Source organism: Bufo bufo, chromosome 1, assembly GCF_905171765.1.
Source record: "Bufo bufo chromosome 1, aBufBuf1.1, whole genome shotgun sequence".
Taxonomy (NCBI): Eukaryota; Metazoa; Chordata; class Amphibia; order Anura; family Bufonidae; genus Bufo; species Bufo bufo.
Genome location: NC_053389.1, coordinates 756,941,551 through 756,966,869, shown reverse-complemented (window position 1 = coordinate 756,966,869; position 25,319 = coordinate 756,941,551). Strand labels below are relative to the sequence as shown.

General features: G+C 45.0%; 1 protein-coding gene across 1 annotated transcript in view; it reads right to left on the bottom strand.

The window, feature by feature from the left end:
* The window catches only part of RETSAT (retinol saturase), a 33,406-nt gene extending 8,355 nt beyond the window's left edge, over positions 1-25,051 (bottom strand). Inside the window, exons 1-4 of the mRNA XM_040414554.1 lie at positions 24,824-25,051; positions 22,872-23,054; positions 21,152-21,393; positions 19,798-19,999 (exon numbers count right to left, since the gene is read on the bottom strand). Of these exons, the coding sequence (XP_040270488.1) occupies positions 19,798-19,999; positions 21,152-21,393; positions 22,872-23,054; positions 24,824-24,980 (784 nt within the window). The 5' untranslated portion in view covers positions 24,981-25,051. The remainder of the gene's footprint in view (positions 1-19,797; positions 20,000-21,151; positions 21,394-22,871; positions 23,055-24,823) is intronic.
* Positions 25,052-25,319: the final 268 nt, after the last annotated feature.

Here is a 25,319-nt window from a genome sequence, read left to right as displayed (position 1 = left end):
TGACAGTTCCAGACCTACACCCAAGTTCATGTCAAATCAGATCAGAATGCTCCACTTGGCAATGACCACACCTTAAAAGGCTCTCCACCTCAGGGCTCATGCCATTTTTTTTCTTCTACAAAACACAGATCCACAAAACACGGATACCAGCTGGGAGCCTGCCTCCCCCTTTTTTTTTTTTTTACTCCACAAATGCCCGATCATTCCTTGTCCGCAAAACAGACAAGAATAGGACATGTTATATTTTTTGTGGGGTCGCGCAATGGACTTACGGATGCAGACAGCACATGGGTGTGCCGTCTGCTTCTTTTGTGGCCCCACTGAGATGAATGGGTCCACATGTGATCCTCAAAAAATGCGGATCAGATGCAGACCAAAACTACGGCCGTGTGCATGAGCCCTTAATATAAATGAAGCTTGCAGAGGATCTGTCTCAGTAGGTGTTCTACTTTAAGGGTCACTTCCATTAGAAAGGGGTATTTATTTAAAACTTAATGGGGGTCATTTACTAACAGAAATATTCACCTATTTTTGGTGTATTTCCGGCACAGATTGTGGCACAAAAGCTATTTGCGTGATGCAATCCGCGACTTTTCCCTGCTCATGCCAGGTCTTACAAAAGGGGGCGGGATGGAAGGCCTGTCTTATTTATCATTTTTTACGCCTGTTTTAGGTGTAGAAAATGGTCTGAATTTAAGCCAGCAAGGAAGAGACTTAGGCCAGCAGTGGATGCGCCGAAGTTATGTAGAGGCCGGCACCTCTTTATAACTTCGGCGGATCCACTGCCAGAGCACGGGGTTATTAAAACCGATGTCTAAAATGCCGGTCTTCATAAATGACTCCCAATATTCCTAGAAAACAGTTTCTTGTAGAATTCTTGGCTGTGTTTATATATATCTAATATATAAAGCGGAGTGTATGTGTGTATGTACAGTACAGACCAAAAGTTTGGACACACCTTCTCATTCAAAGAGTTTTCTTTATTTTCATGACTATGAAAATTGTAGATTCACACTGAAGGCATCAAAACTATGAATTAACACATGTGGATTTATATACATAACAAACAAGTGTGAAACAACTGAAAATATGTCATATTCTAGGTTCTTCAAAGTAGCCACCTTTTGCTTTGATTACTGCTTTGCACACTCTTGGCATTCTCTTGATGAGCTTCAAGAGGTAGTCCCCTGAAATGGTTTTTACTTCACAGGTGTGCCCTGTCAGGTTTAATAAGTGGGATTTCTTGACTTATAAATTGGGTTGGGACCATCAGTGGCGTTGAGGAGAAGTCAGGTGGATACACAGCTGATAGTCCTACTGAATAGACTGTTAGAATTGGTATTATGGCAAGAAAAAAGCAGCTAAGTAAAGAAAAATGAGTGGCCATCATTACTTTAAGAAATGAAGGTCAGTCAGTCAGCCGAAAAATTGGGAAAACTTTGAAAGTAAGGGCTATTTGACCATGAAGGAGAGTGATGGGGTGCTGTGCCAGAGGACCTGGCCTCCACAGTCACCGGACCTGAACCCAATCGAGATGGTTTGGGGTGAGCTGGACCGCAGAGTGAAGGCAAAAGGGCCAACAAGTGCTAAGCATCTCTGGGAACTCCTTCAAGACTGTTGGAAGACCATTTCAGGTGACTACCTCTTGAAGCTCATGAATAGAATGCCAAGAGTGTGCAAAGCAGTAATCAAAGCTAAAGGGGCTACTTTGAAGAACCTAGAATATGACATATTTTCAGTTGTTTCACACTTGTTTGTTATGTATATAATTCCACATGTGTTAATTCATAGTTTTGATGCCTTCATAGTCATGAAAATAAAGAAAACTCTTTGAATGAGAAGGTGTGTCCAAACTTTTGGTCTGTACTGTATGTCCGCTAAAGGAATCCGGACCGTCAAATTTGCAATCGCGAAATTTTGCACAGCCGCCTCCTGTGACTCGGGGAACGTCATAGACTAGGTTTTCAATGGAAATTATTTGCCAAAAAATACCCTTAGTAACCGAACCGCCAAACTACAGGAGCCATTGTCTGTTGGCTGTTGTGGCAGTTAGCCTGGATATTCATCAGGTGACATATAGCAACCAATCACAGCTCAGCTTCTATTTTACTACAGGTCATAAGACAGCTTATGCGCGAGTTATTATGATTTCGACTGCGACTCTTAGCCAACATTGTTGTAGAGGCAGATGTAACTCACATGACCTTAAGTGTATACTAATTCTGTGGGGTTTTATATACTGTCAATTAAAGACAATAATGCCGCTGTGGAGGTGTTTGTTAGGGGGGGTGGGTGATGTGTTGTGGAGGTCACTGTTAAAGGAGTGGGCTGCTGTGAAGGTCAAATTTAAGGGGGTGGACTGCTGTGGAGGTCACATTTTAAGGAGGTGGGGCACTGTGGGGGGAGTTAGTGTTAAGGGGTGGGGCCTGTGGAAGTCACTGTTAAGTGGGTAGGCCACTGTGGAGGTCACTGCAAAAAAGAGGGCGGGGTGATGGAGAGGTCACTGTAAGGGTCCATTCACACGTCCGTAATTTGGGTCCGCATTTGTTCCTCAATTTGCGGACCCATTCACTTTCAATGGGGCTGGAACGGATGCAAATCCGCATTTTCAGGATCCGCATCCACATTTTCGGGATTCGCATCCGTTTTTTCGGGATCCACAATTTAGTTCCTGAAAAAAATAGAACATGTCCTATACTTGTCCGCAATTGCAGACCAGAAAAGGCATTTTCCATTATAGTGTCTGTGATGTGCGGTCCGCAAATTGCGGATCGCACATTGCATTTGTCCGTGTTTTTTGTGAATCTGCAAGACACTTACGGACGTGTGAATGGACCCTTAAGAGGTAGATTGCTGTGGAGGGTCACTGTTAAGGGGGCGGGCTGCTGTGGAGGCCTTTGTTAGGGGGGCAGGTGGGGTGTTGTGGAGATCACTGTTAAAGGGGAGGGCTGCTGTGAAGGTCAAAGTTAAGGGGGTGGGCTACTGTGGAGGTCACATTTTAAGGAGGCAGGGCACTGTGTGGGGGTTAGTGTTAAGGGGTGGGGGGCTGTGGAGTTCATTGTTAAGGGGGTGGGGCAGTGTGAGGGGGTCAAAGTTAAGGGGGTGGACTGCTGTGGAGGTCATATTCTTAGGAAGCAGGGCACTGTGGGGGGTTAGTGTTAAGGGGTGGGGCACTGTAGATGTCACTGTTATGGGGGATACTGTTGATGTCTTTTAACGACACATACAAACATTAAATGAAATCGTGGAAATATATATATACTGTATATGTTGTTTGCACCGGGAGTGTGTCACCAAGGGGCCCGGCCTTGGTGGAGTAAAAACCCTACTCCAGGTGTCCACTAAAGTAGTTGGGGGACATCATATAGATAGTGTAGCTGGTTCAGCTATTTCAGGGCGGGCTTTTACTGGGAACAGGCAATGTGTTGGGTGAGTGCCTGTTCCCCATGCTCCAGTCCAGGACTTAGGGCATGCTTACGTCCAAGGATTCCATTTAGGGTCCATTCACACATCCGTGTGTTTTTTGCGGATCCACAAAACACGGACAGCGGCAATGTGCGTTCCGCATTTTGCGGACTGCACATTGCCGGCACTAATGGAATATGCTTATTCTTGTCCGCTATTGCGTACAAGAATAGGACATGTTCTATTTTTTTCGGGATCAGAATTGCGGACCCGGAAGTGCGGATGCGGTGCGATTTTCACGCACGGTTGCTAGGAGACGATCGGGATGGGGACCCAATCTTTATTATTTTCCCTTATAACATTGTTATAAGGGAAAATAATAGCATTCTGAATACAGAATGCATAGTACAATAGCGCTGGATGGGTTAAAAAAATAAATAAAATAATTTAACTCACCTTAATCCACTTGTTCGCGCAGCCGGCATCTCTTCTGTCTTGTTCTGTGAGGAATAGGACCTTTGATGACGTCACTACGGTCATCACATGGTCCGTCACATGATCCATTACCATGGTAAAAGGAGAGAACTCCAGCATGATGGAAACGGGACGGATCCGTTTTGCAGCCCATAGACTTCTATTATAACGGAATGAACAACAGAAGGCCTCTTAAGGCATTCCCTTATGCATTCCGTCATAGAATTGCGTTATGGTCCGTGGTAACGTAATCCATAACACAATTCACCTTTTACCAACAAATGAAGCGTGAACGAATTTCAAAATATGAAATTCGCTCATCTCTACTTAGGAGTCTAGTAATTGACAGCAAAGTCATCCAGGGAAGACTGCCTAAAAAGGTCAACCCATTGGACTCCTAAACTTGGAAAGAGCAGGTATATAAATGAATAAAATACAAGTTTTACTGAATCATTTCCCATAAATCTATATATCAATCAGCTCAGCTCTCCTGCTCTATAATATGACCAGACTGCATGTTCATGGTGACCGGTCCCTTTAGTGCTAAAACAGTACATTGAAGCGCTTGTATTTCTTTTTGGTGGAGCCACAATCTTCCTGCGCCCCATACCACAGCGCCGACTGTCCTCTTATCTACTTGTGCCGCCATAATCATACCCTTACTGATATCAGCAAACCCTAACAATGCCCCATTCATATCGCCTGTGAACTCCAAGGCCCACATTTATTAAGATTGGTATTTCATTAAAAAAAATAATAATAATTGCTCATGCCAAATATGATAAGATGTTCCAGCACATTGTGGACTGAGAGAAGGCATAGGTCTGTGCCAAAATTTGCACAATTTTTTTCACATAGCTTAACCTCTTTAGGACACAGGGCGTACAGGTACGTCGTGATGTCCTGGTACTTAAGGACACAGGGCGTACCTGTACGCCCTGTGTATTTCCGATCACCGCCACGCTAGTTAGTCTTTTTTTTTTTTCTGTTAGTTTTAGGGATAAGTACGCGAACACCCGTGCCCCCACACACACGCACACTGAATAATGATTTACACACACGCAGACACACACTCCCCTATGGCCCGCCGGATGTTCTCGGCCGAGGAGGCATAAGCCCAGCTTGCCTCTGAGTCCAAGAGTCCTAGTGAGGACGAGGATGACCCCACTTTCCTGTTGTCATCTGCGTCCTCCTCATCATCTAGCGATGATGATGAGCCCCCAAGGAGGCGGCGCAAGGGGACCGCCATGCTAGGGACCCTAGTACGAGCAGCTCTGGGGCTCGTACTAGTTTTCCGGCCCACCAGTTAAATCCACCGGAGCCCCCTGCCGGTGAACTTGTCTGGTGTACCCCAGAGCGATTTGACCCCGTGATTCCTGATTTTGTAGGCCAACCAGGAATCCAGATTTCCACAGTGGGCTTCACTAAATATGACTTTTTTAGTCTTTTATCCAGTGACCAACTCGTAAATCTAATGGTGGAGCAAACAAACCTGTACGCCCAACAGTTTGTTGCTCAACACCCGGGCTCCTTTTTGGCTAGGCCCGGTGGCTGGACCCCGGTCAGTGCAGCCGAGATGAGGACATTTTGGGGCCTCGTGCTGCACATGGGCCTTGTCAAGAAACCTAGTGTCAGGCATTACTGGAGTGGGGCAGTCCTCTACCAGACCCCACTTTACAGTACGGCCATGACACGCTCCCGATTTGAGGCCATCCGGAAATGCCTGCATTATTCAGATAATCCAGCATGTCCCCCCCAAGGTGATCCTGCCTATGACCGCCTGTACAAAATCAGGCCGGTCATCGATCACTTTGGGGCCAAATTTGTACAGGCCTATGTACCTGGAAGGGAGGTCGCGGTTGATGAGTCTCTCATTGCATTCAAAGCGGGCGAGGTATGGCGTGAAGCTGTACAAACTTTGTGAGAGAACCTCAGGGTACACTTACAAGTTTCGTGTGTACGAGGGGCGAGATTCCCGTATTCAACCCTCTGGGTGTTAGCGGGAAACTTGTGTGGGACCTTATGCACCCACTGCTAGATAAAGGTTATCACCTGTACGTGGATAACTTTTATACTAGTATCCCCTTGTTCCAGTCCCTCGCCGCCAGATCCACATCCGCTTGTGGGACCGTGCGGAAAAATCAACGCGGCCTCCCTGCCCACCCCCTTCAGGTACCTATCCCCAGGGGTAAGACCCGTGCCCTTACCAGAGAAAACCTGTTGCTGGTCAGATAGAAGGACAAGAGGGATGTCCTTGTACTGTCCACAATTCATGGTAACGGCATCACCCCTGTCCCTGTGCGAGGTACCGCAACGGTCCTCAAGCCCGATTGTATCGTCGACTACAATCGGTATATGGGAGGAGTTGATCTCTATGATCAAGTCCTCAAGCCATATAACGCCATGCGCAAAACCCGGGCATGGTACAAAAAAGTTGCGGTCTACTTGGTGCAGGTTACCTTGTACAACTCTCTGGCAACACAGGGACATTCCTTCAGTTCTATGAGGCAGTCCTCAAGGCCCTGATCTTTTCAGACCGGGATTGAGCAGGCTGGAGTACCTCGGGAACTGGAGGCGCCCGGATCATCCCTGGCCAACTCTTTCCAGGTGTGGTCCCCCATACTGGAAAGAAGGGACGGACCCCAAAAAAATGCAGAGTGTGTCGCAGGAGGGGGATACAGAAGGACACCACTACTCAGTGCGACACGTGCCCCGATAATCCAGGCCTCTGCATTGACGGTTGCTTCAGGGAGTACCACACTTCCATGGAGTACTAAATTTATATCCCAATTTAGCCATTGACAATCGGATAAAAAACTGGTTCTCAGACTTGAGACACTAAAACTAAAACAAAAAACTTTTCAAAAATATTGTTTAGTAAAACTAAAATAAATAAAAAAAGTAGACTTATTAGGTATCGCTGCGTCCGTAATAATCTGCTCTATAAAAATACCTACCCCCAACCCCTCAGATGATTTGTCACCTTACATCACAAAAATTGTAATAGCAAGCGATCAAAAAGTCATATGCCCCCCAAAATAGTGCCAATAAAACCGTCCTCTTATCCCGCAAAAAATGAGCCACTACATAAGCTAATCGGCTAAAAACCCCAAAAAAAATGACTCTTAGACTATGGAGATACTAAAATGTTTTTTTTTTTCTTTATAAAAACATAACATAGTGTAAAACATAAATAAATAAAAAGTAGACATATTAGGTATCGCCGCGTCCGTAAGAATCTGCTCAATAAAAATACCCCCCCAACCCCTCAGATGAACACAGTAAAAAAAAAAACATGGAAAATTTTAAATTTTCCATGTTAATCTGTTTTTTTCCAGTAACAAAGCAAGGGTTTACAGCCAAACAAAACTTTATTTATATAATATTTATTACCCTCATACCGCAGTTTAAAGAAACACCCCATATGTGGTCGTAAACTGCTGTATGACCAAACGACAGTGCGCAGAAGGAAACGAACTCCGTATGGTTTCTGGCAGATTTTGATGGCCTTTTTTTTTGGGCACCATGTCCCATTTGAAAGCCGCCCTGATGCACCCCTAGAGTAAAAACTCCATAAAAGCGACCCCATCTAAGAAACTACACCCCTCAAGGTATCCAAAACTGATTTTACAAACGTCGTTAACCCTTTAGGTGTTCCACAAGAGTTATTGGCAAATGGAGATGAAATTTCAGAAATTCTATTTCTGGTAACTTTGCCTCACAAAAATGTAATATAGATAAACCAAAAATAATATGTACCCTAAAAATAGTCCCAACAAAACTGCCACCTTATCCCCTAGTTTCCAAAATGGGGTCACTTTTATGGAGTTTCTACTCTAGGGGTGCATCAGGGGGGCTTCAAATGGGACATGGTGTAAATAAACCAGTCCAGCAAAATCGGCCTTCCAAAAACCATACGGCGAACCTTTCCCTCTACACCCTACTGTGTGCCCGTACAGTAGTTTACGGCCACATATGGGGCGTTTCTGCAAACTACAGAATTGGGGCAATAAATATAGCATTTTGTTTGGCTGTTAACCCTTGATTTGTTACTGGAAAAAATTGATTAAAATGGAAAATTTGCCAAAAAATAGAAATTCTCAAATTTCATCCCCATTTGCCAATAACTCTTGTGCAACACCTAAAGAGTTAACAATGTTTGTAAAATCAGTTTAGAATACCTTGAGGGGTGTAGTTTCTAGAATGTCGTCATTTTTAGGTGGTTTCTATTATGTAAGCGTCACAAAGTGACTTCAGACCTGAACTGGTCCCTAAAAATTGGGTTTTTGAAAATTTCTGAAAAATTTCAAGATTTGCTTCTAAACTTCTAAGCCTTGTAACATTTCCAAAATATAAAATATCATTCCCAAAATGATCCAAACATGAAGTAGACATATGAGGAATGTAAAGTAATAACTATTTTTAGAGGTATTACTATGTATTATAGAAGTAGAGAAATGAAAACTTGGAAATTTGCTATTTTTTACAAATTTTTGGTAAATTTGGTATTTTTTTCTAAATAATAAAAAAAAAATTTGACTTCAGTTTACCAGTGTCATGAAGTACAATATGTGATGAAAAAACAAATCAGAATGGCCTGGATAAGTCAAAGCGTTTTAAAGTTATCAGCACTTAAAGTGACACTGGTCAGATTTGCAAAAAATGGCCTGGTCCTTAAAGGGGTTGTCCGGGTTCGGTGATTATTAGTAAATAGGCTGCTTTTCACTAACAGCCTACATATATGTGGGTTCTACCTTTATTTCTTTATTCTGATGCCCCCATTCCTCAGACTGGATTCGCGGACCGGAAGTGTTATTTTTGTTCAGCTGGTGACGTACCGGACTCCTTACTGGTGTGCTAAGCCTCGTCTTCCGCTTAGCAGAGAGCCCGGTGATGTCACCGGCACAGAGAGGCGTTCTGGAGTGCTCAAGGAGGCTGTTTTGTAGGAGGGAACTGGCATCGCTAAAGAACGCCCCTTTGTTACGTCACCGGGCACAGAGGGGCGTTATTCGGGGCTGAAGGAGGTTGATTTGGAGGCAGGGAACGCTGCTGTTTAGCATAGTGCACGCCTCTCATCTGCATGTACACCGCATGAATTCGGTAAGCACGCCTCCCATGTCCTGTAGACACGCCTCCCATGGTTGGGATCGAGATGTCAATCTACAGAGTCGCACTGCCTTGCGGGACCCATAAGGCAGTGCGGCAGGAAATGACAGAGGGAGCGCTGCAATGTAAACATTACCGAGCGCAGCTTTGGGGACCCGGAGGAGTGAAAAAAAAAACTGGGAACCTTCAGGGGGACCTTACAGATACATTTAACGGTGAATACTAATGTTAGTTAATAAGACTGTGATCCCGGACAACCCCTTTAAGGTGAAATAAGGCTGTGTTCTTAACCCCTTAAGGACTCAGCCCTATTTCACCTTAAGGACTTGGCCATTTTTTGCAAATCTGACGAGTGTCACTTTAAGTGCTCATAACTTTAAAACGCTTTGGCTCAGGCCATTCTGAGATTGTTTTTTCTTCCCATATTGTACTTCATGACACTGGTAAAATGAAGTAAAAAAAAAATCATTTTTATTTATAAAAAAAATACCAAATTTACCCAAAATTTGTAAAAAAAATTGCAAATTTCCAAGTTTCAATTTCTCTACTTCTATAATACATTGTAATACCTCCAAAAATAGTTATTACTTTACATTCCCCATATGTCTACTTCATGTTTGGATCATTTTGGGAATGATATTTAATTTTTTGGGGATGTTAGAAGGCTTAGAAGTTTAGAAGCAAATCTTGAAATTTTTCCAAAATTTTCAAAAACCCAATTTTTAGGGACCAGTTCAGGTCTGAAGTCACATTGCGAGGCTTACGTAATAGAAACCACCCAAAAATAAACTACACCCCTCAAGGTATTCAAAACAGATTTTACAAACTTTGTTAACCCTTTAGGTGTTCCACAAGAATTAATGGAAAATAGAGATACAATTTCAAAAATTTCCCTTTTTTGGCAGGTTTTCCATTTTAATAATTTTTTTCCAGTTACAAAGCAAGGGTTAACAGCCAAACCAAACTCAATATTTATGGCCCTGATTCTGTAGTTTACAGAAACACCCCATGTGTGGTCGTAAACCGCTGTACGGGCACACGGCAGAGCGCAGAAGGAAAGGAATGCCATACGGTTTTTGGAAGGCAGGTTTTGCTGGACTGTTTTTTTTGACACCATGTCCCATTTGAAGCCCCCCTGATGCACCCCTAGAGTAGAAACTCCAAAAAAGTGGCCCCATTTTAGAAACTACGGGATAGGGTGGCAGTATTGTTGGTACTAGTTTAGGGTACATATGATTTTTGGTTGCTCTATATTACACTTTTTGTGAGGCAAGATAACAAGAAATAGCTGTTTTGGCACAGTTTTTATTTTTTGTTATTTACAACATTCATCTGACAGGTTAGATCATGTGATATTTTTATAGACCAGGTTGTCACGGATGCGGCGATACCTAATATGTATACTTTTTTTTTATTTATGTAAGTTTTACACAATGATTTCTTTTTTGAAGCAAAAAAAATCATGTTTTAGTGTTTCCATAGTCAGAGCCATAATTTTTTCAGTTTTTGGGCGATTAACTTGGGTAGGGTATGATTTTTGCGGGATGAGATGACGGTTTTATTGGCACTATTTTGGGGTGCATATGACTTTTTGATCGCTTGCTATTACACTTTTTGTGATGTAAGGTGACAAAAAAATTGTTTATTTAGCACAGTTTTTATTTTTTACGGTGTTTATCTGAGGGGTTAGGTCATGTGATATTTTTATAGAGCCGGTCGATACGAACGCGGCGATACCTAATATGTATACTTTTTTTTTTCCTCCTATTTATTTTTCACTTTATTTGGGGAAAATGACGTTTTTGTTTATTTTTACTTGAAACTAAATTTTTTGGGGGGAAAACTTTATTTTTTAAACTTTTTTTTCAACTTTATTTTTTGTCCCACTTTGGGACTTGAACATTTTGGGGTCTAATCCTTTACAATGCATTCCAATACTTCTGTATTGGAATGCATTGGCTGTATGAGTAATACTGTGTGTATTACTCATACAGCTTCCGGCCTGTCAGATCCAGGGGGCTGGATCTCACAGGCTCGTCACCGGAAGGCAGCGCGATGCCTCAGGAAGGCATCGCGCTGCCTTCCTTGCCATTGGGTCCCCCCTACAGCCCCATGGGGACTGAGAGCACCCCCCTACAGCCCCATGGGGACCCGCAGCACCAGGTAAAAGCCGCAAACCGCAGGTCTGAATTAAACTACGGTTTGCGGCGATCGCCGACACGGGGGGGGGGTTCCCCACGCATTTAGCCAAGCTGCCTGCTCAATGATTGGAGCAGGCACCGGGTTCGGATCACCGCCCACCGGGCGGCAGTGATCGGAAATACACATGACGTACCGGTACGTCATGTGTCCTTAAGGACTCGGGAACCATGCCGTACTGGTACGTCATGGGTCCTTAAGGGGTTAAGGAGTTAAAGGGGTTGTCTCACTTCAGTTAGTTGCATTTACCATGTAGAGAAAGTGAATACAAGGCACTTACTAATGTATTGTTATTATCCATATTGCTTCCTTTGCTGGCTGGATTCATTTTTCCATCACATTATACACTGCTCGTTTCCATGTTTACAGACCACCCTGCAATCCATCAGTGGTAGTCGTGCTTGCACGCTATAGGAAAACGCATCAGCCTCTCTGGTGGCCGGACCATGGGAGCACAGATAGGCTAGTCCTTTTTCCTATATTGTGCAAGCGTGACCACCTCTGATGGATTGCAGGGTGGTCTGGTCTTTAAGTATTAAAAAATCTGTCTCCTAATGCGCCACTACATTTTTTCTTAACACTGTGAAAAGTTTTTTTTTTTTGCTGGATGTAAATTGTGACTTTTAGGCTGGTTTCACACGGGCGAGATTTCCGCGCGGGTGCAATGCGTGAGGTGAACGCATTGCACCCGCACTGAATCTGGACCCATTCACTTCAATGGGGCTGTGCAGTTGAGCGGTGATTTTCACGCATCACTTGTGCATTGCGTGAAAATCGCAGCATGCTCTAGTCTATATTGTGCGTTTTCCACGCAACGCAGGCCCCATAGAAGTAAATAGGGCTGTGTGAAAATCGTGATTGTCACGCATGGTTGCTAGGAGACGATCGGGATGGAGACCCGATCATTATTATTTTCCCTTATAACATGGTTATAAGTGAAAATAATAGCATTCTTAATACAGAATGCATAGTACAATAGGGCTGGAGGGGTTAAAAAAAATAATTTAACTCACTTTAATCCACTTGTTCGCGCAGCCCGGCTTCTTTTCTGTTTTCATCTTTGCTGTGCACAGGAAAAGGACATGTGATGACGTCACTGCGCTCATCACGTGGTCTGTCACATGATCCATCACCATTGTAAAAGATCATGTGATGGACCATGTGATGAGCGCAGTGACGTCATCAAAGGTCCTTTTCCTCAAAGAAGAAGACAGAAGAGAAGCCGGGCTGCGCGAACAAGTGGATTAAGGTGAGCTTAAAAAAAAATTTTTTAACCCCTCCAGCCCTATTGTACTAAGCATTCTGTATTAAGAATGCTATTATTTTCCCTTATAACCATGTTATAAGGGAAAATAATACAATCTACACAACACCGAACCCAAACCTGAACTTCTGTGAAGAAGTTTGGGTTTGAGTACCAAACATGACGATTTTTCTCACGCGCGTGCAAAATGCATTACAATGTTTTGCACTCGCCCGGAAAAATCGTGCATGTTCCCGCAACGCACTCGCATCTTTTTCTGCAACGCCTGTGTGAAACCAGCCTTAAAGGTCATAAAGCTGTTGATAAATTGGCCCATTAGCCCAAAAATTCATATAGTGTGTGAGTTTAGACTTCATGCTCATTTTGTTTTTGCCAGAAACAACGCTATTATTGAACACAATCAGTTTCTGATACTGCAGCTCAGCATCAGTCACTTAAATGAAGCCGAACTGCAATACCAGACACAGCCTGTGGACAAGAGTGGCGCTGTTTTTAGACAGACTTTTTTGCTTATCTCATATAACCCCATTTAAAGGGAACCTGTCACCAACTTTATGCTCACCATAATGAGGGCAGCATAAAGTACAGGGAGTGCAGAATTATTAGGCAAGTTGTATTTTTGAGGATTAATTTTATTATTGAACAACAACCATGTTCTCAATGAACCCAAAAAACTCATTAATATCAAAGCTGAATATTTTTGGAAGTAGTTTTTAGTTTGTTTTTAGTTTTAGCTATTTTAGGGGGATATCTGTGTGTGCAGGTGACTATTACTGTGCATAATTATTAGGCAACTTAACAAAAAACAAATATATACCCATTTCAATTATTTATTTTTACCAGTGAAACCAATATAACATCTCAACATTCACAAATATACATTTCTGACATTCAAAAACACAACAAAAACAAATCAGTGACCAATATAGCCACCTTTCTTTGCAAGGACACTCAAAAGCCTGCCATCCATGGATTCTGTCAGTGTTTTGATCTGTTCACCATCAACATTGCGTGCAGCAGCAACCACAGCCTCCCAGACACTGTTCAGAGAGGTGTACTGTTTTCTCTCCTTGTAAATCTCACATTTGATGATGGACCACAGGTTCTCAATGGGGTTCAGATCAGGTGAACAAGGAGGCCATGTCATTAGATTTTCTTCTTTTATACCCTTTCTTGCCAGCCACGCTGTGGAGTACTTGGACGCGTGTGATGGAGCATTGTCCTGCATGAAAATCATGTTTTTCTTGAAGGATGCAGACTTCTTCCTGTACCACTGCTTGAAGAAGGTGTCTTCCAGAAACTGGCAGTAGGACTGGGAGTTGAGCTTGACTCCATCCTCAACCCGAAAAGGCCCCACAAGCTCATCTTTGATGATACCAGCACAAACCAGTACTCCACCTCCACCTTGCTGGCGTCTGAGTCGGACTGGAGCTCTCTGCCCTTTACCAATCCAGCCACGGGCCCATCCATCTGGCCCATCAAGACTCACTCTCATTTCATCAGTCCATAAAACCTTAGAAAAATCAGTCTTGAGATATTTCTTGGCCCAGTCTTGACGTTTCAGCTTGTGTGTCTTGTTCAGTGGTGGTCGTCTTTCAGCCTTTCTTACCTTGGCCATGTCTCTGAGTATTGCACACCTTGTGCTTTTGGGCACTCCAGTGATGTTGCAGCTCTGAAATATGGCCAAACTGGTGGCAAGTGGCATCTTGGCAGCTGCACGCTTGACTTTTCTCAGTTCATGGGCAGTTATTTTGCGCCTTGGTTTTTCCACACGCTTCTTGCGACCCTGTTGACTATTTTGAATGAAACGCTTGATTGTTCGATGATCACACTTCAGAAGCTTTGCAATTTTAAGAGTGCTGCATCCCTCTGCAAGATATCTCACTATTTTTGACTTTTCTGAGCCTGTCAAGTCCTTCTTTTGACCCATTTTGCCAAAGGAAAGGAAGTTGCGTAATAATTATGCACACCTGATATAGGGTGTTGATGTCATTAGACCACACCCCTTCTCATTACAGAGATGCACATCACCTAATATGCTTAATTGGTAGTAGGCTTTCGAGCCTATACAGCTTGGAGTAAGACAACATGCATAAAGAGGATGATGTGGTCAAAATACTCATTTGCCTAATAATTCTGTACAGGGTGTAGAGACAGAAATGCTGATTTCAGCGCTGTGCAACACATCAGTTAAAGGTAAGTGGTTGCTGAGAACCAGCATCATAATCATTGCAGCCCAGGCCTTGAAAAGAGTCAAATCCACCTGAGAAGAGTCCTGGGTATCCATAATCTCCTGCTCTCTCCCCCATCTGCTGATGGTAGGCAGTTCTCTCCTAGAGAGAAAGGGAGAAAACTAGGTATTAGACTGTCAGTCATCAGCAGGTGGGCAGGAGAGCAGGACTTCATGGATAACCAGGACTCTTCTCAGGTGGCCGTGACTCTTTTCCAGGCCCAGTCTGCAATGATTGTGATGTTGGTTCCCGGCAACCACTTACCACTGGCGGATCCGGGGGGGGAAGGGGGGGAACGGGGCAATTTCCCCCACCCCCAAGCTGCTCAGAAGTGGGGGCGGCGGCCGCAGGGCACAGGGAGATGAGCGCTTCCATTGTGGAAGCGCTCAGCTCCATAGTCATCTGTATCGCCGTCCTCAGGACAGCGATACAGATGACTGTGCTGGGAGAGTGAAAGGGCAGGGGAGGGAGAGTGAAAGGGCAGGGGAGGGAGAGGCGTGTCCCTTCCCCTTCCTCTGATAGGCTGCTGGCCTAGTGCCTGCAGCCTATCAGAGGCTGATGCAGGCGGCGTGATGACGTCATTGCGCCGCCAGAGCCGTACAGTGCGGGACACAGGGCGGAAGAGGTCTGCATTGCATCGCTTCCATGGAGGCAAGTACAGTCAGGTCCATAAATATTGGGACATCGACACAATTCTAACATTTTTAGCTCTGTACACCAACACAATGGATTTAAAATGAACCAAACAAGATGTGCTTTAACTGCAGACTGTCAGCTTTAGTTTGAGGGTATTTACATCCAAATCAGGTGAACAGTGTAGGAATTACAACAGTTTGGATATGTGCCTCCCACTTGTTAAGGGACCGAAAGTAATGGGACAGAATACTAATCATAAATCAAACTTTCACTTTTTAATACTTGGTTGCAAAACCTTTGCAGTCAATTACAGCCTGAAGTCTGGAACGCATAGACATCACCAGACGCTGGGTTTCATCCCTGGTGATGCTCTGCCAGGCCTCTACTGCAACTGTCTTCAGTTCCTGCTTGTTCTTGGGGCATTTTCTCTTCAGTTTTGTCTTCAGCAAGTGAAATGCATGCTCAACCGGATTCAGGTCAGGTGATTGACTTGGCCATTGCATAACATTCCACTTCTTTCCCTTAAAAAACTCTTTGGTTGCTTTTGCAGTACGCTTTGGGTCATTGTCCATCTGCACTGTGAAGCGCCGTCCAATGAGTTCTGAAGCATTTGGCCGAATATGAGCAGATAATATTGCCCGAAACACTTCAGAATTCATCCTGCTGATTTTGTCAGCAGTCACATCATCAATAAATACAAGAGAACCAGTTCCATTGGCAGCCATACATGCCCACGCCATGACACTACCACCACCATACTTCACTGATGAGGTGGTATGCTTAGGATCATGAGCAGTTCCTTTCCTTCTCCATACTCTTCTCTTCCCATCACTCTGGTACAAGTTGATCTTGGTCTCATCTGTCCATAGGATGTTGTTCCAGAACTGTGAAGGCTTTTTTAGATGTCGTTTGGCAAACTCTAATCTGGCCTTCCTGTTTTTGAGGCTCACCAATGTTTTACATCTTGTGGTGAACCCTCTGTATTCACTCTGGTGAAGTCTTCTCTTGATGGTTGACTTTCACACACATACACCTACCTCCTGCAGAGTGTTCTTGATCTGGCCAACTGTTGTGAAGGGTGTTTTCTTCACCAGGGAAAGAATTCTTCAGTCATCCACCACAGTTGTTTTCCGTCGTCTTCCAGGTCTTTTGGTGTTGCTGAGCTCACCGGTGCGTTCCTTCTTTTTAAGAATGTTCCAAACAGTTGTTTTGGCCACTCCTAATGTTTTTGCTATCTCTGATGGGTTTGCTTTGTTTTTTCAGCCTAATGATGGCTTGCTTCACTGATAGTGACAGCTCTTTGGATCTGATCTTGAGAGTTGACAGCAACAGATTCCAAATGCAAATAGCACACTGGAAATGAACTCTGGACCTTTTATCTGCTCATTGTAATTGGGATAATGAGGGAATAACACACACCTGGCCATGGAACAGCTGAGAAGCCAATTGTCCCATTACATTTGGTCCCTTAACAAGTGGGAGGCACATATGCAAACTGTTGTAATTCCTACACCGTTCACCTGATTTGGATGTAAATACCCTCAAATTAAAGCTGACAGTCTGCAGTTAAAGCACATCTTGTTCGTTTCATTTCAAATCCATTGTGGTGGTGTATAGAGCCCCCTCTTGTTACTGGCACATTAGGGGGGCCCCCTCTTGTTACTGGCACATTAGGGGGGCCCCCTCTTGTTACTGGCACATTAGGGGGGCCCCCTCTTGTTACTGGCACATTAGGGGGGCCCCCTCTTGTTCCTGGCACATTAGGGGGGCCCCCTCTTGTTACTGGCACATTAGGGGGGCCCCCTCTTGTTACTGGCACATTAGGGGGGCCCCCTCTTGTTACTGGCACATTAGGGGGGCCCCCTCTTGTTACTGGCACATTAGGGGGGCCCCCTCTTGTTACTGGCACATTAGGGGGGCCCCCTCTTGTTACTGGCACATTAGGGGGGCCCCCTCTTGTTACTGGCACATTAGGGGGGCCCCCTCTTGTTACTGGCACATTAGGGGGGCCCCCTCTTGTTACTGGCACATTAGGGGGGCCCCCTCTTGTTACTGGCACATTAGGGGGGCCCCCTCTTGTTACTGGCACATTAGGGGGGCCCCCTCTTGTTACTGGCACATTAGGGGGGCCAACTCTTGTTACTGGCACATTAGGGGTGCCCCCTCTTGTTACTGGCACATTAGGGGGGCCCCCTCTTGTTACTGGCACATTAGGGGGGCCCCCTCTTGTTACTGGCACATTAGGGGGGCCCCCTCTTGTTACTGGCACATTAGGGGGGCCCCCTCTTGTTACTGGCACATTAGGGGGGCCCCCTCTTGTTACTGGCACATTAGGGGGGCCCCCTCTTGTTACTGGCACATTAGGGGGGCCCCTCTTGTTACTGGCACATTGGGGGGGCCCCTCTTGTTACTGGCACATTGGGGGGGCCCCTCTTGTTACTGGCACATTAGGGGGGCCCCTCTTGTTACTGGCACATTAGGGGGGCCCCTCTTGTTACTGGCACATTGGGGGGGCCCCTCTTGTTACTGGCACATTGGGGGGGCCCCTCTTGTTACTGGCACATTGGGGGGGCCCCTCTTGTTACTGGCACATTAGGGGGGGCCCCTCTTGTTACTGGCACATTAGGGGGGGCCCCTCTTGTTACTGGCACATTAGGGGGGCCCCTCTTGTTACTGGCACATTAGGGGGGGCCCCTCTTGTTACTGGCACATTAGGGGGGGCCCTACTGTTACTGGCACATTAGGGGGGCCCCTATTGTTACTGGCTCATTAGGGCGGCCCCTATTGTTACTGGCACATGATTGGGGGCCCCTCTTGTTACTGGCACATGATTGGGGGCCCCTCTTGTTACTGGCACATGATTGAGAGGGTACTCTTGTTACTGGCACGTGATTGGTGGGCTCTATAGGGACATCTACTGAGGCCACAAAGAAGGGGTATTTTATATGGGGGCTCTGTACAGTAGCATTTTATACTGGGACACATTATGGTGGGTACAATGGGGAAGGGGGACAGGAGTATTATGGGGTCATCTACGGGGGGCACTAAGAAGAGGTATTTTATACTTGCAAATTATGAGGGACACTGAGGGCATCTACTAGGGCACTATATATTGGGCATTTTATACTGGTACATTATGGGGGGCACTAGGAGGAACGGGGAGAGGAGCACTATGGGGGCATATACTGGAGGCATTTACTGGGGGCACTATATAGGGGTATTTTATACTGGCACATTATGGGGGCACTATAGGGACATTAGCTCGACTGGGGCATTACAAGGGGGTATTTTTTGCACTGTCTATTAAAGGAGAATTATTACTACTGGGGGAGCATTATGGTGGGCTTTATTACTCCCCCATTGTATGACCCCCTAGTAGCAGCACCAGCCTCTCCCTGCTCTGCTATCCCTCTTCCCCCTTCTCCAAATCCTTATTATGAAATCTTTCTCATTAGGATAAAACACAACATCAGCTCCACCGAGCCCCCGGCCAAAGTGTTGAAGTGGTGTCCGAGATTCCCAAGGGCCAAGCCAAGTAATTGTAAGTTTTTTATGTGAAATATGTTTGTTATACACATATAGAATACACTGTGCCCCACAATATACAGTATACCGCTACACTGTGCCACACAATATACAGTATACCGCTACACTGTGCCCCACAATATACAGTATACCGCCACTGTGCCACACAATATACAGTATACCTCTACACTGTGCCATAGAATATACCGCTACACTGTGCCACACAATATACAGTATACCTCTACACTGTGCCATACAATATACAGTATACCGCTACACTGTGCCACACAATATACAGTATACCTCTACACTGTGCTACACAATATACAGTATAACGCTACACTGTGCCACACAATATACAGTATACCTCTACACTGTGCCATACAATATACAGTATACCGCTACACTGTGCCACACAATATACAGTATACCTCTACACTGTGCTACACAATATACAGTATAACGCTACACTGTGCCACACAATATACAGTATACCTCTACCTTGTGCCACACAATATACAGTATACCGCTACACTGTGTAGTCTTGCGGCGGCGGACAGAAAATAATCTGGAAGTGCCCCTCCCGAGACCAGGCTCTGGATCCGACACTGCCACTTACTTTTAACTTATAAATGACAGAGCGCTGAAATCATCTCACCTGTCTCTACTTTATGCTGCCGTTAGTATGGACAGCATAAAGGTGATGACAGGTTCCCTTTACATCCAATCTATGTTCATTAAATACCCCAGTTCATGTCATAGTGATTCTGATTTGCAGCACAAAGATCTTGGATTTGTATCTGAGCTGTGAACAGGACAATATCTGGGTACGTTTGTGTTTGTTTTTTCCTATGACATTCCAATATAATTGCACAAGATAATCAGTATATTAATTATGTGAACATTGGTGTCTCTTATAGACAAGTATAAGTACTATATAGATTGCTGGACACTTACCGTATGTCCCAAATATGTAGGCTAGCACAGTCTGTAATTCTTTGTTCTTGGTGAATTCACTGATAACCTCGGCCACGCTCCGTGAAGAATAGCGGAAAAATGGGGAGAATAAATTCAACAGGCCACTGCGATGCAAGAAGCGGGCGACTGGTGCAGGGATCATCTTCAGGAGAATCACATCTTGTACCCGGCCTGCTACTTTCTGCAATGTGAATACGCCAATAGTTTTAGCTGATGCTAAAATCCACCCAATACCCCAGAAGCCCTACCAAGCACAGCGCCATACATTATATAGAGGCTGTGCTTGGTATTGCAGCTGAAGCCCGTTCACTTTAATAGGACTGAGCTACGCCTAAGCCACGTTACGTTTTTAAAAAATATATATTTTTAAGGCCAGTAAATAGCAGCCGTCAAATAATAGGACATGTCCTATTTTTGGCCCTTTTCATGGCCAGTTGGCCTCCACTAAAATCAATTAGACCAGAGTGCATCCATCTAATGGCTATTAAAGCTGGGGGCCCACTTGGGGGACATTATTAATGCTGGGGGCCCACTTGGGGGACATTATTACTGCAGGGGTTAGGTATACTGAAGGGGTTGGGGTTTAAATAAAATGAAATTCATCTGCTTTTAATGGCCGTTTTTAACAGCCCTTAAAAACGGATGCAAAAAGGCCATGAAAAGCTGACGGCGTGTAAATGCCCCTCCCTCTGCTCTGAGTGACGGCTGTAGGGGTCTCCTGGTTGGACACTACAGCTGTCACTCAGAGGGGAGGGTGGGAAGCAGGTCAGGGCAGAGTGCACTTCACCGTGAAGATCCTCCTCCAGTGCACTTGCAGGAGCAGAACCAAAAGAATAAAACTTCATTTTCCCACAACTCCTGATGAGAAAAGCACCACAAAATGTATGATTCTACTGCTCTCGCCAGCGCCTACTGAGTGCTGTCAGCAGTTTAGCATGGTCAAAACTGACATACTTTCTGACTGCATCCATCCACCACTGGGGGCGGGGGAAGGGGTTGAAAACGTAATAAATGCTGTTATCCATTGAACTCAATCAAACCACAGAATGCAATAAGGATTTTTTTAAAAAGGGGCAGGTTAGGAAGGTCCCTGCTTTGGTCGCCCTCCATTAAGAACGTCTTTCTCTCCTGAGAACCTATGGAGTCCCTGTGATCAGCCCATAGATGGGTGAACTGTGACGGGATTGTCTGGTTTGTGCTATGTATTACATATAGTCAGCTCAGTAACTCTGCACACCAAACAGTAAGGTACGGTATTAGTTGAAGTGGTGAGATAGCGTACCTATAGCAATCTGATATATACCGTAAGATACTCAATAATTACTCTACTAACCATAACTAGCTTCATAAAATTTTCGATAGCCTTCTCCTCTCCTGGAAATGACTTTTTCAGTTCATCAGTATAAGCTTTTTGCCCAGTTTTCATGTTATACCGACGGCCATTTTTGATATCCCCCAGCACCACCACATCAAACGGATTGTCCATTGAAGACCACTGAAGCTGTCCATCTGTTAACTGGTCCACCAAAATCCGAAGCGGAGACTGTTCATTCATCTGACCAATGTAATGAATTCCTGCAAGTGAAATATATAACGGTTATGCTTACTGTTAAAGGGCTCTTCAGGGATTTTAATATGGATGACCTACAGTATCCTCAGGATAGGTCATCAATATCTGATAGATAGCCGGTTTGAGTCCCAGCCTCCTGATTAGCTGCTTGAAGAGGCTGCAGCACTTGGGTGAACGCCGCGGCCTCTGACTAGTCCTTTGACGTCAAGTCCATCGGTCACTTGGCCTTTGGCAGCTCATTCGCATTCAAGTGAATGGGATTGAGTTGCAATACCAAGTACAGCCACTATATCATGTATGGCGCTGTGCTTGATATTGTAGGAAGAGGTTGCAGTTCTTATCAAACACTGTGGCCTATTCAAACAGCTGATCGGTAGGGGTGCTGGGAGTAGGAAGCCCACTGATCAGATATTGATGACCTGTCCTGAGGAAAGGGGGTCATTTATTAAGACCTGCGTTTTAGACGTCGGTCTTAATAACCCCTGCGCTGGTGGTGGATACGCCAACTTATGCAGAGGTGTTGGCCATTACATAACTTCAGCGTATCCAGCGCCGGTCTAAATGTAAGACCGCTTACTTGCTGGCTTACATTTAGACCATTTTCTACACCTAAGGCCTCATGCACACGACCATTGTTTAGGTCCGCATCCGAGCCGCCGTCTTGGCGGCTCGGATGCGGACCCATTCACTTTAATGGGGCCGCAAAAGATGCGGACAGCACTCCGTGCGCTGTCCGCATCAGTGGCTCCGTTCCGCGGCCCCGCAAAAAAATATAACATGTCCTATTCTTGTCTGCGCTTTGCGGACAAGAATAGGCATTTATATTTCCGGCGCCCATTTAGTTCCGCAAATTGCGGAAGGCAACACGGGCGGCTTCCGTATTTTGCGGATCCGCGGTTTGCGGACCGCAAAAAACGGCACGGCCGTGTGCATGAGGCCTAAGGCACCATTCACACGTCCGCAAAATGGGTCCGCATCCGTTCCGCAATTTTGCGGAACGGGTGCAGACCCATTCATTTTCAATGGGGCCGGAATGTGCTGTCCGCATCCGTGCTTCCGTTTCCGCAAAAAAATAGAACATGTCCTATTCTTGTCCGCAATTGCGTACAAGATTAGGCATTTTCTATTATAGTTCCAGCGATGTGTGGTCCGCAAATTGCAGAATGCACATTGCCAGTGTCCATATTTTGCGGATCCGCAGAACACTTACGGACGTGTGAATGGACCCTTAAACTGTCATAGAAATTATGAATGAGATGGGCCTGCTGGCCCCTCCCCTTTCCTGCCATGTCTAGTTCTTTAGACCTGATGTGAGCGAGGAAAAGTCTCAGATTACGGTGCAAATAACCTCAATCTGCGCCACAAATATGCGTATTTCTGATCGTAAATCACCCCCTTAATCCCCAGAAAACCCCTTTAAGTATGTATATATCAATGGCTATTTTGCTTCATGTACATGCAGGTATACCATCTGTATACTCACCCACATCAAACTCATAGCCCTTCTCATTGAAAGTGTGGCAGCAACCACCTAATTTTCCCAGTTGCTCCAGGACCAGTACCCGTTTCCCAGCTCTGGCGAGGAGTGCAGCTACTCCCTGTCCTCCGATTCCACTTCCAATAACTATGGCGTCCAGATTCTCCGGAACTTTCTCAGGAGAGAAAACTGTAAAGAAGAAAGACATGAACATGGGAATAAGAATGCTACGCACATTCATAAAGATAGATTACCCTCTGGGAGAAGATTTCCTGGCGACTGTCATATTCTATCTGGGTTCGGTGTTAAAGGGGTTCTCCACAATCCCGGTTTACTGATCAGCTTATTAAGGTACTATTCTAACCCCCAGCTGCGATATGTGAGGAAGCCTTTCAGTAAGGTCTCATGCACGCCACCGTACGTATTTTGTGGACCGCAAAAAATACGGATGACGTCCGTGTGCATTCCATATTTTGCAGAACAGAACAGTTGGCCCCTAATAGAACAGTACTATCCTTGTCTGTAATGAGGACAATAATAGGACATGTTCTATTTTTTTGCGGAACCAGCATACGAGCCGCAAAAAACCCGGAACGGACACGGAAACAAAATACGTTCGAGCGCATGAGCGCTAAGTGTTCCATTTCCCTGCAACGCCAGGGGAAAAGAAAGCATTACACTGTGCCCATCCAAATCAATGGGTTGTCTGTGTATAATACAAGTCAGGACAGGTCCTCCAGAGTGACAGATGCTCTTTGCCAACGTTCTCGCCGAGATGAGGATCCTAAACATGTGACCCTCCTCCTCCATTCATTCAGAATTCTGTAATAGGACATATGGAAAGGTTTGTAGGCTGCATTTGCAAGACGGAGATTTATGAAAACCGGTGTAAAGTAAAGCGACCAATCAGATTCCACCTTTCATTTTCCAAAAGGAGCTCTGAAAAAAGAAAGGTGGAATCTGATTGGTTGCTATGGGCAACTAAGCCAGTTCTACTTTACACCAGTTTGGATGACTCTCCCATCCATATTAATGTGTCCAAAAAACACACAAGTGGTGAAAAAAACAACAACTGGTCATTGTGACTTTTAGTTTAGTAAATCTGCCCCACAATCTTCTAACAGGGAACTATGAATAAAATTATTTTTTACTGATGACCTGTCCTCTAGATAGGTAATCAGTATCTGATCGGTAGGGGTCTGACACGCGGGACGCCCGCCAATATGCTGTTTAAGAAGACACTGGAGAGTTCACCTTTTATTTTTCACAGCTCCTTTGAAAAATGAAAGGAGGAATCTGATTGGTTGCTATGGGCAACTAAGCCAGTTCTACTTTACACCAGTTTGATAAATGACCCCCTAAGTTTTTTAACAATTCACCCAGATCTGTGACACCTCATACTATGCATCCGAGAGGATCAGCCTCGAATTTCTGCTGAGGATTCCTGTGGTAAATACATGTCGGATTTGCAAATTGTATTGACGTAGTATCTTCACACAGCCATCTAGTGATGGATCCATGGCTGTATTATTAGTGAGATCTGTTGCCCCCTAATGTTAGACACAGGAACTGCAAGCATATCCCATAATGCACTGGCCCAAGAGCAAGCCGCCCACATTCAGTGTGTTACATATCTGTAGAAATCTGCTGGATGAGTATTCCCGTACTTCTTTACCTCAGACTTAGAGGCAGTACATGCAATCGCAGCAGCTGAGTTTGCACATGTAGCAGTGCTGAGTTTGTCCTGTCACATATAGCAGTGCTGAGTTTGTAGGACTACTGGTAAAAAGTTTTTTGTTCTCTTAGTAGGAACATAAACAATGCAGCCCAACAACGATTCGGCTCTGCTACATCTGCCTAGTGGATTGATGCATTGCAACTGTTACACAACAAAGCGACACAATGAATGGGGCCGATGTATTGCAATCGTTACACAACAAGTGACACAGGCTGCCTACCATTCTTAATCACTTTCCTCTTCGCCGCCTTATCAAACACGATGGGTCCCGGGGGTCTCCTGGTGTCCACAGCCAATGGATTCGGACCTCGGCTCCCCAGCCATGACTTCGCGATGATGAAGATGAGGATGGCCGCTGCTATCAGATAGAGCCACATGTCTGCCACTGTCTTGGTGCAGCTGAAGCTATGAGAGGCTGCCTGTCAGTGTGCTCCTCTTGTGCACGGAGCATGGGGCTGGCCCTGGAGCTCCACCTATTCCAAAGTCCTCACCGTGAATCATCCAGTGCAAATACCGGTCTACCAGGGCAAGGATACCAAGGGATTGGGTGCCAGCTGCGGTCCACACAACCTTATGTAAAGCATTACAAAAGAGAAAGTTTTATAACCACGTGGAATCCCGAAATATAGAAGACAGGATTGATACAAACACAATACGTCCCTGGGGATAACTAAACAAAAAAAAAAAAATCACTGAAATGTAATAATTTCCCCTTA